Source organism: Berghia stephanieae, chromosome 3, assembly GCF_034508935.2.
Source record: "Berghia stephanieae isolate SIO BIC M18660-M18661 chromosome 3, UCSD_Bste_1.3, whole genome shotgun sequence".
Lineage (NCBI taxonomy): Eukaryota > Metazoa > Mollusca > Gastropoda > Nudibranchia > Aeolidiidae > Berghia > Berghia stephanieae.
This window is the reverse complement of record NC_088362.1, coordinates 91,987,159-92,002,972: the sequence shown is the minus strand read 5'-3', so window position 1 is coordinate 92,002,972 and position 15,814 is coordinate 91,987,159. Positions and strand designations below refer to the sequence as shown.

Here is a 15,814-nt window from a genome sequence, read left to right as displayed (position 1 = left end):
ACACGGAAATCTCGAACAAGTTGAGACCGGGCCTATTTGTTTGAGATTTTCGTCCTTTCGAGTTTTCTGTGCCAAATATTTTACAAAGAAATGAAGAATGTGAGGGGTGTATTGGAGGGGGGGAGGTAAATGTGGGTGGTTTTTGGTAAGGTCTCATAATATTGAGGTGCAGCTTTTAGTGCATCTTGTTTCATTCAATAATGGATAGTATGATGTTTCCCTTTCAGTGTAATATAATAAGAAAATAAAGTCAGCACATCAAATTGTTGATTACACACTCAGCACTCGATGTCTTTATCTACAAATCTGGTACCTACAAATCTGGTACCTAATCCCCACCACTCCTCACTTGTCTCCCTGGCACCTCTCTTCTCACCTTACCTTCCCCACCCCTAATCACTTCTTTGATCTTAATACATAAGAGTAGCAGTCTCAATCCATCACTGCCTCATGAGTCTTCCACTGGTACTGGTACACATTTGATAGAGTGAAGCGTCACATTCTAAGACACTGGTTAAACACATTTCGCACACTCACTCACACACACACAGGCATGCGCATAATCAGGCATTGACTAGCACAGTTAACGCCAATGGAGAGTGATGGCAGCTTATGTTTCCGTTCATAGAAACATAGGCAAAAGAATCTTATCAACAATTGCGAAAGTAAGGGTCCAGTTTGTTCAAGATATCCGTTTTTGCCTCTGATAGTGTTTGAGATTTTCATGTAGCTAGTACTATGAAAATAGAGGGATTAAAACAGGGAATCGAGATGTGTTCGAGATTTCTGTGGTTTCGAGATATGTGTGTGCAAGATTTTCATGCTGCACTGTAATAATAATAACAATGTGTATTATACTAAACGAAGATTATAACATCCTCTGTGTTCATAACTACAACTAATAGCAGAAATGCGGAATATCATCTAGCGTTTGAGGGATAAAGGACTGTTTTGGGGAATGATTCCGCAAAATGCGGAATGCTAGACATGTCTGTCAGTGCTACATTGCCACATACCTTCCAACTGGAATGGCAAAATAAAATATCATCAAAGCCTTGGATCTTTTCTCCTTGGCAAATAAATCAGCAATGATGGTAGGAGCGATGGTGGAATAACTTGCCTCCCCTATACCCACCAGGGCGCGTAGTACAACAAACATGTAGAAATACTGGAAAAATAAATTTAAAATATAATTATGGAATGTCATATATATACAAAGGCAAAATATAATAATTTTCTCATTCATAACTTGAACGTAAGTCTATCATTCGTTATAAAACAAAGTAGCTCGTAACATCAACAGGACTCAGAGAAAATGTATATATTTACAGACCTGCCTACTTGAAAATTTAAAAATTCGTAGTTTTAAGAGATAAAAATAGCAGTGACTATATAGTTAACTTTATAGGTCAACAAATTAACCTTCACGAGGATTAAATAACACCCCAAAATCCTGTAAATTATGTAGTCTGGTCCCAAACTTTAATCTTCATTGTTTGAATGGCTGAGATGCTCATGAATTTCTGAAATTGGAGCCGAAATTTCGTAATTCTATGAACTTTTCGTAACAGTAGACAGGTCTGTATTCAATGGATCAAACGACCTGTAATGGAAGACTTGAAAGCCCCAAATGCCAACTGAACATTGAAAATTAATTATATCATATTTAGTTTTAACAAAGATGTTATCTAACACTTACATCGCCTGGAACAAAAGAACTGCACAAAGTAAATCCTGACCACAAGAAAATTCCCACTGACATGATTTTCTTCCGACTGTACCTATCACCTAAATATCCAAAGATAGGGGAGCATATCATGTATGTACATATAAAAGCTGTCTGGATGATGCCAGCTTCTGAAACCCCAAGGTTGTGGTAGTATTTCCGGATATCAATGAGGACACCTGTGACAAAAATGAACATATGGAATTATAACATGAAATCAAACATTTTTATCAGAACACATCTGACATAGGATATAAAATCTTTAGCAACCAACAGATTTCATTGAGTCACTGACTGCTCTCCTGGTGAAAATAGTTAGATCTGTGTTTATATATAATTAGTATACTCAAACCCTCTGTTCAAGAATTCACTTATAGAAAAATCAGAATCTTTCATAGCCATTTAAGTCACAGAGATAAAACTCTACCATCCCGGAAAAAATATCCAACCAAGAATGAATGAAAATAAAATATATAAAACAAATACCTACAAATGACATCACAAAGCTCAAAACAATTGTAAAAGAAAAAAAACCAAAGCATCATCTCATTTCATCATACTTTAGACGCTACAAGTCGAATCAGTATCAAAACTGAGAAAGACCTAGTTATTTCTATGCTATTAATATTGATGGACTAATATTATGATGATGAGGTTTTGAGTTTTAAAAAATTAAAGGATATTTTTTAAATAAAAAAAATAAAAAACTAATGAAGTCACCTTCTCTGTTTTAGACAAACCACACCTAAGTAGAAAGCTGGAACGGTGTGCCCTCAAAGACAATTTAACATCTGAGTTCAAGTCTGTTTAAAGTTGCATTTTTAAAAAAAATCATAATACGATTTTCCTTTAATTTTGAATAGATTTGATTATTTTTTTAAATATCGCAGTGAAGATAATCTGACACAGATTTCAGTTATGAAAAGTCTTTTGTTTTTCTGAAGACATCTTTTTATGATGCATCTCTCTACTTGTCGATAGAGTTACAAGACTACATGCACACATAGGTCTGATAACGGATGCAATAATGGGCTTGTTTTAAGATTACATTGCTGAATTGTAACGGACAATATTTTTCAGATGGTTTGAGAGTAGGCTAGGCATTTCCATTACAACAATTATACCAAAACAATTTTGATTCTCAGATCTGGAAATAAGTTAAAAGTAAAAGTTAAAGTAGTGCAAGGTGATTCAATAAAATGTAAAAATTCACGGGTTCAATATCTATGCTGTGGAACTAAATGTGACTAGTTGCTCCTTTAATAATAATGATATATAGGGAAAACAATTTACATCATTTGGGAAGTTTGTTTTTTTAAAAAGGGGAAGGGGGGGGGGGGATGGATTCGAGCCAGTACAGCAAAAAGGAACAAAATGAAAGGGGGTCTAACCCACTGACCCAATTCCTGTGCTCGATGATTTTCCACCAGTTTTGCTTCATAGTTGTTGATAGTTATTTTCATAGGCGGATATGTTGTTGGATCTAGTTTTGTGGAAGTGTGATAATAAATTGTATTATTTTGTATATATGAGGAAGACAGGACAATAGTAGGCATGGTCAGTTTTGGGGTGTACAATTTGAACAACACCTAGGCCTAGGGATTCATCTGCAAAACATACAATAATCCCCAAAATTGTGGTCAGAGTCAGAATGAACAAATAGACACTTAGATAACCACGCCTCTCTGACAATCGTACTGTAAACAATGGCAGTGATTGGTTGACATAGAAAACTACACAGGATTTACTTTTGAGAGTATGTGTCAAATTAAAATACCCACTTTTCTACTGCTTGATCAATAGAACATACACAGAGAAATATGTGTAAATTCAAACGTTTATAATATGATCGAGAAAATCATGTGATAAACAGTCACCCATCTTGTATACCAACGATCAGAGAGAGGTCGATTTCATTTGTTTTTGTTTATAAATATCAAAATCAAACCATGTTTGTCCGAGCACATGTGAAGATATGTCACATATTACATGTTTTGATTGGTCAAAAATCTACTGGTTAATTATAGAAAAAAAAGTGACATTGTCTGGCCAATAATGATAATGACAGCCTTTTACTTTTACACCAGAATTTAATAAAATATTTTTAATGTGTTTGTGAACTTACCAGCAACAGTAAATCTATCCATGTAGTTGAGTAGATTCACACAAAGCAAAATGATAAGCGTTGCTTTCGCTTTGAAAGGGGAAATCATGGGTTGTCCCTCCTCCATTGTGTCGTCCTGCTGCTGAGATTGAGTTGGCCTGTTTGGATCGTTAATTGCTGTTGGTGGGACAGAAACAACACGATCAGGGTCCGATCTAGTCGGTCCCTCGACACTCTCTGAAAGATCATCAAAAGGCATTTCTTCTCTAACAATTTGTCTCCGTAAACTCATTCGCTATTTTTAATCAAAGAAACTCAACTTGATTTTGATCGAGCAGTGATTCAGTGATGAGTGACTGACTCTGCCAACGAATGAAATGAAATACCAATGTCCGTGATGTGCTAGATAGGCCTAGTCTTATTCTTAGAATTTAAAAAAAAAAAAAAAATTAAAAAACATATATTATCCACAGCGTCCGAAAATTATTCCTTAATTGTGACATGTTGCTATTTGAAGGATATGATTTTAAAACAATATATAAATCCGAAAAATGAGTAAATTCGTCGCGAGTCGAAGTCTGATGACTGGTGATCTCTATGTGTACATGAACTCACTTTCACACCGGAACTAAAACTAGATAGACAGACAAGAGAAGGGGATCGGGTTGCAGAAAAAATAACGATAGAAAATTATTGTTATTTCTCCAGAATAGGCTTCAACAGTCGTGACGTCACTCGCATCGTAATGACGCATAGTTACTTGGGAACTGGTTCTAAACTATCAGGAAAATGGCGGACGCCCTTATGAAATACTTCTCCGACGAGCATAAAAGTGTATCCAGAGGAGAAAAACATTATAAATCTGATCATGTTTTGACTTGTACACATTCTGATCACATGACACGTAAAAAAGTTCTAGCCAGCACGAAGGATAAAAAAAGTACCGATTTTCTTTGTTTAGAACCAAGCTGCTCGTTGCTGGGCGAACGTGACATCAGACTATTGAATCCTATTCCATTTATCTTAGCCATACCCAAGGATTAGTGAGAGGCTGTGGCCATACCATAACTCAAAGATCTCAGCACACATACAATGCCATTTTCAAGGTGGTGTGGCTGGGGGGGGGGGGTGTGTGTCTGAAGCTGGGGATTGTAAAGATACGAGCGAAAAGGCGGCAGTGGAAAGACTTCGGATATAAACGGTACAAACAATAAACAAAGGAAAGTTGAAAACAAGTATAACTGGCCCCCCAGGAAAACGCGACCGATGCAGCCGCATAATTTGCCACTTACCGCAATGCGGCCGCATAATTCACCGTTTACCGCATAATTATGCAAAATATGGTTTTTAGCGTGAATTTATGACCATTGTATGAAGAAAAATTAAACCAAAAAAGTCCGACGATGTTCCCAAATACGTGACAGTGACTTCCATTTAACTTTAAAGGGATGCTATTCCAATTCCAAGCAGGGTTGCCAATTTGGCAGATTTTCTGCCAAATGTCCTTTTTTTTTGGCAGAATTTGAAGTCGTCTGGTAGAGAAAAATCGGTTTGGCAGTTTGGCAGATATTTGAAAGATTTTATTTTCCGAGGCCTAGGGATGAATGTATAGGTCTACAACACGTTTTCCATGGCAATTTTTATGTATTAGTGATTTTTTAAACTTGGGAAATGAAAAAAAAATAATTATGACATCGGCCTTGAGAATTTTTTGTTTAACAAAACTGATGAGTTTTCAAAGGGGGTACTATAAATAGTACGGTTTGGCAGATTTTTGTGGTATTTAGCAGACTTTTAAAATCCAGTTGGCAGAATGCCTGAAATTAATCTGGCAACCCTGATTCCAAGTGCACGATTTGATTTGTCTTCTTGAGATCTACCCTGCTAAGCTGCTCCTGTCTCCACCTTGGGATCAACTTGAGAGCCTCACAAAGCTGAAAACTGTACCCGAGGAGGAGATCAAGAGGTACACCCGGCAGCTTGGGGCCCCTCGCGGTGAAGAACTCCATCACCTCTTCTGTTGACGTGCCACATTTTTGGCAGTCCATTTCTGATGAAGTGCCAGCTTTGGCTGCTTGTGCCAAGTGGTTTATATACACCACGATCAACAGCGCTGATGCTGAGCGCAGTTTTTCTGTTTACAATCTGATATTGTCAGACAGGCGCAGGGTCTTAGCACAACGTCTCTGCGACATCTAGCTTGTCTGTGCTACAACAAAAAATTAAGTTTTGAATTTGCGTTGTAGTTCTTTATTTTTGAATTGGTTAAATGTAAATAAAGCAATGGAAAAATTTAGACAGCTATTTATTACTTGTTTATTTTCTTGTTTTGCATAATTTGTAATTTCCCTTGCATAATTTGCCTTTTTCCCCCGCATAATTTGGGATATTTTTTTGCATATTTCCGGGGGGCCAGGTATAACAAAATGCAGTGAGAATTGTAGCGTGTGCAATCCTGGGTGACTTGAGTCAAGGCCTTCTATATAGTGCTATATAGACGGCCTTGCTTGAGTATTAAATAAATGGGAGCGTGGTGTCAGGGTTAGAGTAGAGGAAAGAACGAGAGAAAAATGAAGTGAGTAAATGTGACTCATATAAGGGAACAACACAAAACAAACAACCTTTCGGCCATTTTGTCCTTCGTCAGGAGACAAACAACAAAACACAAAAATGCTTACATTTTTTTTTTTAATCACATTTTTGTCAAATGTGGAGTGGAACAATGTCAATGTATGGAGAGGGTGTTGGATGTGGATGCAAGAAGAAGCACAAGAGAAGGGTGAGGGGGATAAATGGGGGGGGGGGGGGGGGAGAGAGAGAGAGAGAGAGAGAGAGAGAGAGAGAGAGAGAGAGAGAGAGAGAGGTACGTATGTGTTGTGCGTGCGTGCGCGAGTGTGTGTGTGTGTGTGTGTGTGAAATGTATGGAATGAGGATTAGGAATGGGGGGGGGGGGGGGGGGGGGGGAGATGGGCTGGTAATATTATGTAATATACAGTGAAAGGTACTGCAAATAAGTCTTTAAAATGGGGATGGGGGGGGGGGGGGGGGGGGGGAGGGATAGATAGGGCGTTTTGTATTTGTATATTATACAAACTATAGAAACGGATAAAGTGAAAGGAGATAGATGAATAGATAGATAGATAGATAGATAGATAGATAGATAGAGAGAGAGAGAGAGAGAGAGAGAGAGAGAGAGAGAGAGAGAGAGAGAGAGAGAGGGAGAAGAGTAAGTAAGCGAGTGAGAGACAGAAAGAGAGGGAGGGAGGGAGAAAAAGGGAGGAGTGCTAGACTGATAGAGAGAGAGAGAGAGAGAGAGAGAGAGAGAGAGAGAGAGAGAGAGAGAGAGAGAGAGAGAGAGAGGAGGTGTAAGTTGCCGTGAGTGGTCGGTCTAAGACTGGTAGAAGGAGTTAATGTGTATGTATCTATTTTGGAAGAGATGAAAGTGGAGCTAAAAGATGAGAAAGAATATGCAACTTTAACGTAAAGAAAAACAAAACAAACAAACAAACAAAAAAAAAAAAAAGAAAGGGAGAAGAAATATATTTGAAAATTACACTTATCGTATGATTGGTGGTGAAATCGTGTACTGGGGAAGTTCCACAAGATTGTAGGGGAAAAAATAGGAAGGCTTAAGCAACCCGAAAGAAGAAATTAAAACTACTGGAGTTGGAGATGATCGAGGAGGGTGGGAAGAAAAGGGCACTGAGTTCGATGAGCGAGTGAGCAAGTTGGAGGGGAGTCCAAGGGGGTCCTACGAGTCTGTATGTGGGTGGAGAGATGGGGATGGGTGAATTAAGAAAAGGAGGGTGAGTGAATGAAAGAGGGGATATGAAGAAAGGAGGGAGTTGGGTGGAGGATTTTAAGAATGCATTGGAGAGGCAGCTAGCAGTGGGTGACTATAATTAGCCGCTGGGCCCTAATTAATTAATAGATCTCTCTCTCTCTCTCTCTCTCTCTCTCTCTCTCTCTCTCTCTCTCTCTCTCTCTCTCTCTCTCTCCCATTTGTCCCCCTCTCCATTCTCTTGCGCCTCTTCTTTAAAAAAATAAAATTAAAATTGAGCTCTTATATAGCGCAATATCCACTAAATGTGCTCAAAGCGCTTTACAAGGGGTCCCTGATCAACAGCAACATTTAACATGTAGGACGAGACATGACGCCTGTTAGGCGATATTACAATTTTTCGGACAAAGACAACGCTGTTAACGGTCAGGTACTCATTTTACACCTGAGTGTGGTGAGAGAATGTGAGTAAAGAGCCTTTTCCAAGGACTCAACTATGCTCCGAGCGAGGCTCGAACCCAGGACCTTCCGATCCGAAAGCGAGTGTCATACCACTAGACCACATAGCCTCATCAAACACCCTCTCCATAATTTACATTGTCTCCACATTTGACAAAATGTGATGTTTTGTAACCTTACATTTTTGTGTTTTGTTGTTTGTCTCCTGACAAAAACTAAGGGTCGAAGCTTTGGTTGTTTTTTGTTGTTCCCTTATATATGAGTCACATTTACTCATTTCATTTTTCTCTCCATCTTATTGGCTCATTGAGGCACCTCTAGTTAGAGGAAAAAACATCAGACATGCAAACCCTAAAAGAAACCGCCTACATAACACTCGTAATATCAATCTTAGACTATTCCTGTACAGTTTGGGACACACATCTACACTCGGATATAAAAGCAATTGAAGCTGCCCGGCGCCGGTCCACAAGATTTGTCTTCAATGACTGCAGCCTCCATAGCAGAGTAACAGAGATGATCACACAGCCTGGATGGACTCCCTTACAAGACAGACGGAAAGAACGACGAATTCTCATGTTCAAAATTACAAACAAAATGACGTTACCAGAACAACTAGACATACAGCGAAATTCACTCAAAGAAAACCCCACTCAAAAACACTATAACACCAATCTACAACCTCAAACATCTTCAAACATTCATTTGCACCCCACACTATTAAAGATTGGAACGCTCTTCCCGAATCATGAGTGAACACAACATATTAATTTAGAAAAACATTCAAACGAAGATTATCAGCAAACTTCTTCAGCCTAAACATCAACAATGGCTCTCTCCGCCCTCGAATTGAGTCGACTTTAAGTAAGATTCAGATTCAGATCCCCAGGGTCTTCAAAGAAAGAAGGACATCTCCCCCCCCCCCCCCCTTCTATATATATATATATTGTCTACCTCCTACTCCCATGAAAGTATAGTAAATGAAAATACGACACAAAAATGGCAGTTATTAATGAATGACACAGTATCGGAGAGAATACGACAAAAAGTAATTGTCAGTTCCGAGAAGCAGATCCAGACCACATGAGTCGGATAGAAACGTTTTTCATGTGGAGGATGCCAAGTTTGTTATGTCAGATTAAGCAAATTCAAGACAAATGAAAAATTTTCAATGGCGTCGTAGTTTGAAAGATGAAATGATTTTTTAAAAAGTTCATTTATTTCATTATTGATCTCTTTTCCTATTTTTAGTAATGAAAGTGTGTCTGTTTGTGCGTGTGCGTTTATGTGTGTGCGCGCGTATGTAAAATATATGTCTTTTACTATGCAATATCTGTCCTTTATTTATTTATTTACTTAATTGTTTACTTATTTATTCATTTATTTATTTTGATCAATGTTGACCAATGTATGATTATGCAAGATATCCATGTATGAATCCTTATTACCCATTTCTATCATCACTATCACGGTCATCATCCCCATTATCATCATAATCATCATCATCATCCTTATCGTCGTCGTCATCGTCATCGTTGTGATCATCATCACCACATTCATCATCATCATCATCATCATCATCATCATCATCATCATTATTATTATTATTATTATTATTATTATTATTATTATTATTATTACTATTATTATTATTATTATTATTATTATTATTATTATTATTATTATTATTATCATTATCATTATTACTATCATTATTATTATTATTATTACTATTATTATTATTATTATTATCATTATTATTATTATTATTGTTATTATTATTATTATTATTATTATTATTATTATTATTATTATTATTATTATTATTATTATTATTACTATTAACATCATTATTATTATCATCATCATCATCATTATTATTATTATTATTATTATTATTATTATTATTATTATTATTATTATTATTATTATTACCATTCTTCTTCTTCTTCTTCTTCTTCTTCTTCTTATTATTATTATTATTATTATTATTATTATTATTATTATTATTATTATTATTAAAATCAGACCGGTGGTGTTGCCAAGCGTTCGTTAATTGAAATCCTTTCAATATCACTGCTCGGAGAGAATACCACACTTTTGCAACTAGTTTTGCTCCTATGTATTCGCAGATCTGGTAACCCACTGGGACAACCAAAGAATGACCGAAAAACCCAGCCATGGATTTGAAAAAAACAAGCAAAAGCAACCCTTACCGTTGCTAACAGACAAATGAATGTCCGACATTGATCACTGCCAACCTCTTCGAAACGGATAAGGAACAAATAATATTAATTTGAGCACAGAATGGGAGAGAGTGAACAATTAACTTACCCATAGTCTAACTTTAATTTATTGAAATTTTACTATTATACTTTTGATTAATTATGTGTTAACATGTTACAGTAGAACATGAAAGTAACGTACTCGGAAATAGCGAGAACTCGGAAATAGCGAGTAAAATCTAAATCCCCGTTTTTTTCTCTTATTTTTGAGTCAATAAAATTAGCATGCAAGTAGCGAGTATGAAAAAGAGGTCAACTCGGAAATAACGAGCATTTCCTGACCCAGCCTTGGACTTCGAACGAAGTAAAGCAAAACACCAGACAAGGGCGATTTAAATATTTTTAGCCTAGCTTCTTTTCTTTTCTTATTTTTCGTAATAGTACATAGTAGCCTAGTCTAGAGTACATAGTAGGCGAAACAAATTTGGGTGGGGGTTGGGTGTGTGTGTTTGTGTGCGTGTGGGGGTCAATTATTCACCCAATGTGGTCAACAACAAGATATGTAGTGAGTAGAAAAGTGCCAGAAGACAATAGAGAATAAAAAAATTTTTCGCGGCGGTGGTGGGGTTTGAACCTGCGACCTTATTGGTACGACAACTCCGCCTGGCAGGTGAGAGCGTGGCTCTACCGTGTGAGCTGTCCACGAACACAAAATATTCGTTTCAAACCCAAAGTCATTTCTAGATCCCTCTCTCACCCACTTCTTGAGATCGCCGATTCGTTCACCACCATCGCGAAGTAATTTTGACCAGCAGTTAAGCTTAATAGCCAATATTCTCATCACAAAACATATAACATAGAAACGATTGACACATGGAGTATGCTCCGGTGTATGGGGTGAATTTTTAATTCAGAAAAGTGAGTGGAGCAGGCACTTATGTTGGTAACAACAAGATATGAAGTGAGTAGAAAAGTGCCAGAAGACAATAGAGAATAAAAAATTTTTTCGCGGCGGTGGTCGGGTTTGAACCTGCGACCTTATTGGTACGACAACTCCGCCTGGCAGGTCAGAGCGTGGCTCTACCGTGTGAGCTATCCACGAACACAAAAATATTCGTTTCAAACCCAAAGTCATTTCTAGATCCCTCTCTCACCCACTTCTTGAGATCGCCAATTCGTTCACCACCATCGCGAAGTAATTTTGACCAGCAGTTAAGCTTAATAGCCAATATTCTCATCACAAACATATAACATAGAAACGATTGAGACATGGAGTATGCTCCGGTGTATGGGGTGAATTTTTAATTCAGAAAAGTGAGTGGAGCAGGCACTTATGTTGGTAACAACAAGATATGAAGTGAGTAGAAAAGTGCCAGAAGACAATAGAGAATAAAAAAAATTTTCGCGGCGGTGGTGGGGTTTGAACCTGCGACCTTATTGGTACGACAACTCCGCCTGGCAGGTCAGAGCGTGGCTCTACCGTGTGAGCTATCCACGAACACAAAAATATTCGTTTCAAACCCAAAGTCATTTCTAGATCCCTCTCTCACCCACTTCTTGAGATCGCCGATTCGTTCACCACCATCGCGAAGTAATTTTGACCAGCAGTTAAGCTTAATAGCCAATATTCTCATCACAAACATATAACATAGAAACGATTGAGACATGGAGTATGCTCCGGTGTATGGGGTGAATTTTTAATTCAGAAAAGTGAGTGGAGCAGGCACTTATGTTGGTAACAACAAGATATGAAGTGAGTAGAAAAGTGCCAGAAGACAATAGAGAATAAAAAATTTTTTCGCGGCGGTGGTGGGGTTTAAACCTGCGACCTTATTGGTACGACAACTCCGCCTGGCAGGTGAGAGCGTGGTTCTACCGTGTGAGCTATCCACGAACACAAAAATATTCGTTTCAAACCCAAAGTCATTTCTAGATCCCTCTCTCACCCACTTCTTGAGATCGCCAATTCGTTCACCACCATCGCGAAGTAATTTTGACCAGCAGTTAAGCTTAATAGCCAATATTCTCATCACAAACATATAACATAGAAACGATTGAGACATGGAGTATGCTCCGGTGTATGGGGTGAATTTTTAATTCAGAAAAGTGAGTGGAGCAGGCACTTATGTTGGTAACAACAATATATGAAGTGAGTAGAAAAGTGCCAGAAGACAATAGAGAATAAAAAATTTTTTCGCGGCGGTGGTGGGGTTTGAACCTGCGACCTTATTGGTACGACAACTCCGCCTGGCAGGTCAGAGCGTGGCTCTACCGTGTGAGCTATCCACGAACACAAAAATATTCGTTTCAAACCCAAAGTCATTTCTAGATCCCTCTCTCACCCACTTCTTGAGATCGCCGATTCGTTCACCACCATCGCGAAGTAATTTTGACCACAGTTAAGCTTAATAGCCAATATTCTCATCACAAACATATAACATAGAAACGATTGAGACATGGAGTATGCTCCGGTGTATGGGGTGAATTTTTAATTCAGAAAAGTGAGTGGAGCAGGCACTTATGTTGGTAACAACAAGATATGAAGTGAGTAGAAAAGTGCCAGAAGACAATAGAGAATAAAAATTTTTTTCGCGGCGGTGGTGGGGTTTGAACCTGCGACCTTATTGGTACGACAACTCCGCCTGGCAGGTGAGAGCGTGGCTCTACCGTGTGAGCTATCCACGAACACAAAAATATTCGTTTCAAACCCAAAGTCATTTCTAGATCCCTCTCTCACCCACTTCTTGAGATCGCCGATTCGTTCACCACCATCGCGAAGTAATTATTTTGACCAGCAGTTAAGCTTAATAGCCAATATTCTCATCACAAACATATAACATAGAAACGATTGAGACATGGAGTATGCTCCGGTGTATGGGGTGAATTTTTAATTCAGAAAAGTGAGTGGAGCAGGCACTTATGTTGGTAACAACAAGATATGAAGTGAGTAGAAAAGTGCCAGAAGACAATAGAGAATAAAATTTTTTTTCGCGGCGGTGGTGGGGTTTGAACCTGCGACCTTATTGGTACGACAACTCCGCCTGGCAGGTGAGAGCGTGGCTCTACCGTGTGAGCTATCCACGAACACAAAAATATTCGTTTCAAACCCAAAGTCATTTCTAGATCCCTCTCTCACCCACTTCTTGAGATCGCCGATTCGTTCACCACCATCGCGAAGTAATTTTGACCAGCAGTTAAGCTTAATAGCCAATATTCTCATCACAAACATATAACATAGAAACGATTGAGACATGGAGTATGCTCCGGTGTATGGGGTGAATTTTTAATTCAGAAAGGAGTGAGTGAGCAGCACTTATGTTGGTAACAACAAGATATGAAGTGAGTAGAAAAGTGCCAGAAGACAATAGAGAATAAAAAAATTTTTCGCGGCGGTGGTGGGGTTTGAACCTGCGACCTTATTGGTACGACAACTCCGCCTGGCAGGTGAGAGCGTGGCTCTACCGTGTGAGCTATCCACGAACACAAAAATATTCGTTTCAAACCCAAAGTCATTTCTAGATCCCTCTCTCACCCACTTCTTGAGATCGCCGATTCGTTCACCACCATCGCGAAGTAATTTTGACCAGCAGTTAAGCTTAATACAAGGAATTTACCCAATGGAAACCGTACGGTGCTCTTATTGGCTAACCAACCAGCGGCCTCGATGAGAAAAATATCCGCCATTTTGATGTTGGCTGGGAATCGCGTTACTATAGTAAACAAGCGCTGATCGGCCGTTCATGAAAACAAATTGCTGCTCGCTCGTTTAACTCAAAATTATTCAAAACGATCTCTCTAAAATGATATAAATGTGACTTCTTAAGGTTTTCTTCACGGTCAAAACCACACAACATTCTATTAATGATTACGTTCGAGGCAAAAAGGAATATTGACAGGTCGACCGAGAGTCGAACTCGTGAGACGACAAACATCAATGCGAAGTGTAGCGAGAGTCAAGCTATTGTTTGTCTTGTCCTATTCTATATAGAGTAAAGGATAAATAGTATAGCCTCGTGTGTGAGTGGTTGCGTGTCATAGTCTTGTTTTTAAATTGTTTCTGTTGTTTATGTGTGTAGTGATGACTCTCTCACACTCAATTTCAATGCCGAAAGAGGAATTCCCGCACACAAGAAAGGGGAATTGGGGTGGTATTTGGCATACATATTGTATAGTATCTAGTTCTAAATAGATAACTGATTAGAATTATATTATGATATATAAACACAATGCCAAATACAATTCCGAAGTTTCCTTATTTCAAATGAAGTAAAGCTCCAAAACCTAATGGTAGTGATTGTAGTACTGAGTGTTAGTGAGGTGATGTGGTGTTGGTGGTGGTTGTAGTTGTAGTAGTAATAGTGATGATGATGTGGTGGTGGTGATGATTGTAGTTGTAGTAGTAGTGGTAGTGATGATGATGTGGTGGTGGTTGTAGTAGTAGTGGTAATGGTAATGATATGGTGGTGGTGGTGGTTGTAGTAGTAGTGGTCGTGATGATGATGTGGTGGTGGTGTTTGTAGTAGTAGTGGTAATGATGCGGCTATGTGGTCTAGTAGTATGACACTCGCTTCCGGATCGGAAGGTCCTGGGTTCGAGCATCGCGCTCGGCGCATAGTTGAGTCCTTGGAAAAGGCTCTTTACTCACATTCTCTCACCGTACTCAGGTGTAAAATGAGTACCTGGCCGTTAACAGAGTTGTCTTTGTCCGAAAAATTGTAATATCGCCTAACAGGCGTCATGTCCCGTCCTACATGTTAAATGTTGACCAGGGACCCCTTGTAAAGCGCTTTGAGCACATTTAGTAGATATTGCACTATATAAAGCTCAATTTAAAAAAAAATATTTCAATGATGATGATATGGTGGTGGTGGTTGCAGTAGTAGTAGTGGTAGTGATGATAATGTGGTGGTGGTTGTAGTTGTAGTAGCAGTGATAGTGATGATGATGTGGTGGTGGTTGTAGTAGTAGTGGTAGTGATGATGATGTGGTTGTGGTGGTTGTAGTAGTAGTTGTAATGGTGATGATATGGTGGTAGTGGTGGTTGCAGTAGTAGTGCTAGTGATGACAATGTGGTTGTGGTGGTTGTAGTAGTAGTGGTAATGGTAATGATATGGTGGTAGTGGTGGTTGTAGTAGTAGTGGTAATGGTAATGATATGGTGGTGGTTGTAGTAGTAGTGGTCGTGATGACGATGTGGTTGTGGTGGTTGTAGTAGTAGTGGTAGTGATGCTATTGTGGTGGTGGTTGTAGTAGTTGAGGTAGTGATGTGGTGGTGGTTGTAGTAGTAGTGGTGGTGGTGGTTGTGGTAGTAGTGGTAATGATGATGATATGGTGGTGGTGGTTGCAGTAGTAGTGGTAGTGATGTGGATGTGGTTGTGGTGATTGTAGTAGTGGTAGTGATGATGATGTGCTGGTGGTGGTGTAGTAGTAGTGGTATTGATAATGATGTGGGGCTGGTGGTTGTAGTAGTAGTGTTAGTGATGATATTGTGGTGGTGGTTGTAGTAGTAGATGATATGGT

At 38.7% G+C, this 15,814-nt stretch overlaps 2 protein-coding genes across 12 annotated transcripts in view; both read right to left on the bottom strand.

Moving 5' to 3' along the window:
• Positions 1–15,814, bottom strand: part of LOC144968826 (uncharacterized) — a 240,103-nt gene that overhangs the window by 166,568 nt on the left and 57,721 nt on the right. The gene's annotated exons all lie outside the window — the stretch shown is intronic.
• LOC144968824 (protein spinster homolog 1-like) overlaps positions 1–15,814 on the bottom strand; it is a 41,798-nt gene that overhangs the window by 19,269 nt on the left and 6,715 nt on the right. For all 10 annotated transcript variants that reach the window (XM_078907538.1, XM_078907540.1, XM_078907534.1 and 7 more), the window contains 3 exons: positions 3,852–4,067; positions 1,700–1,905; positions 1,017–1,168 (listed from right to left, as the gene is read on the bottom strand). In XM_078907538.1, the coding sequence (XP_078763664.1) occupies positions 1,017–1,168; positions 1,700–1,905; positions 3,852–4,067 (574 nt within the window). The remainder of the gene's footprint in view (positions 1–1,016; positions 1,169–1,699; positions 1,906–3,851; positions 4,068–15,814) is intronic.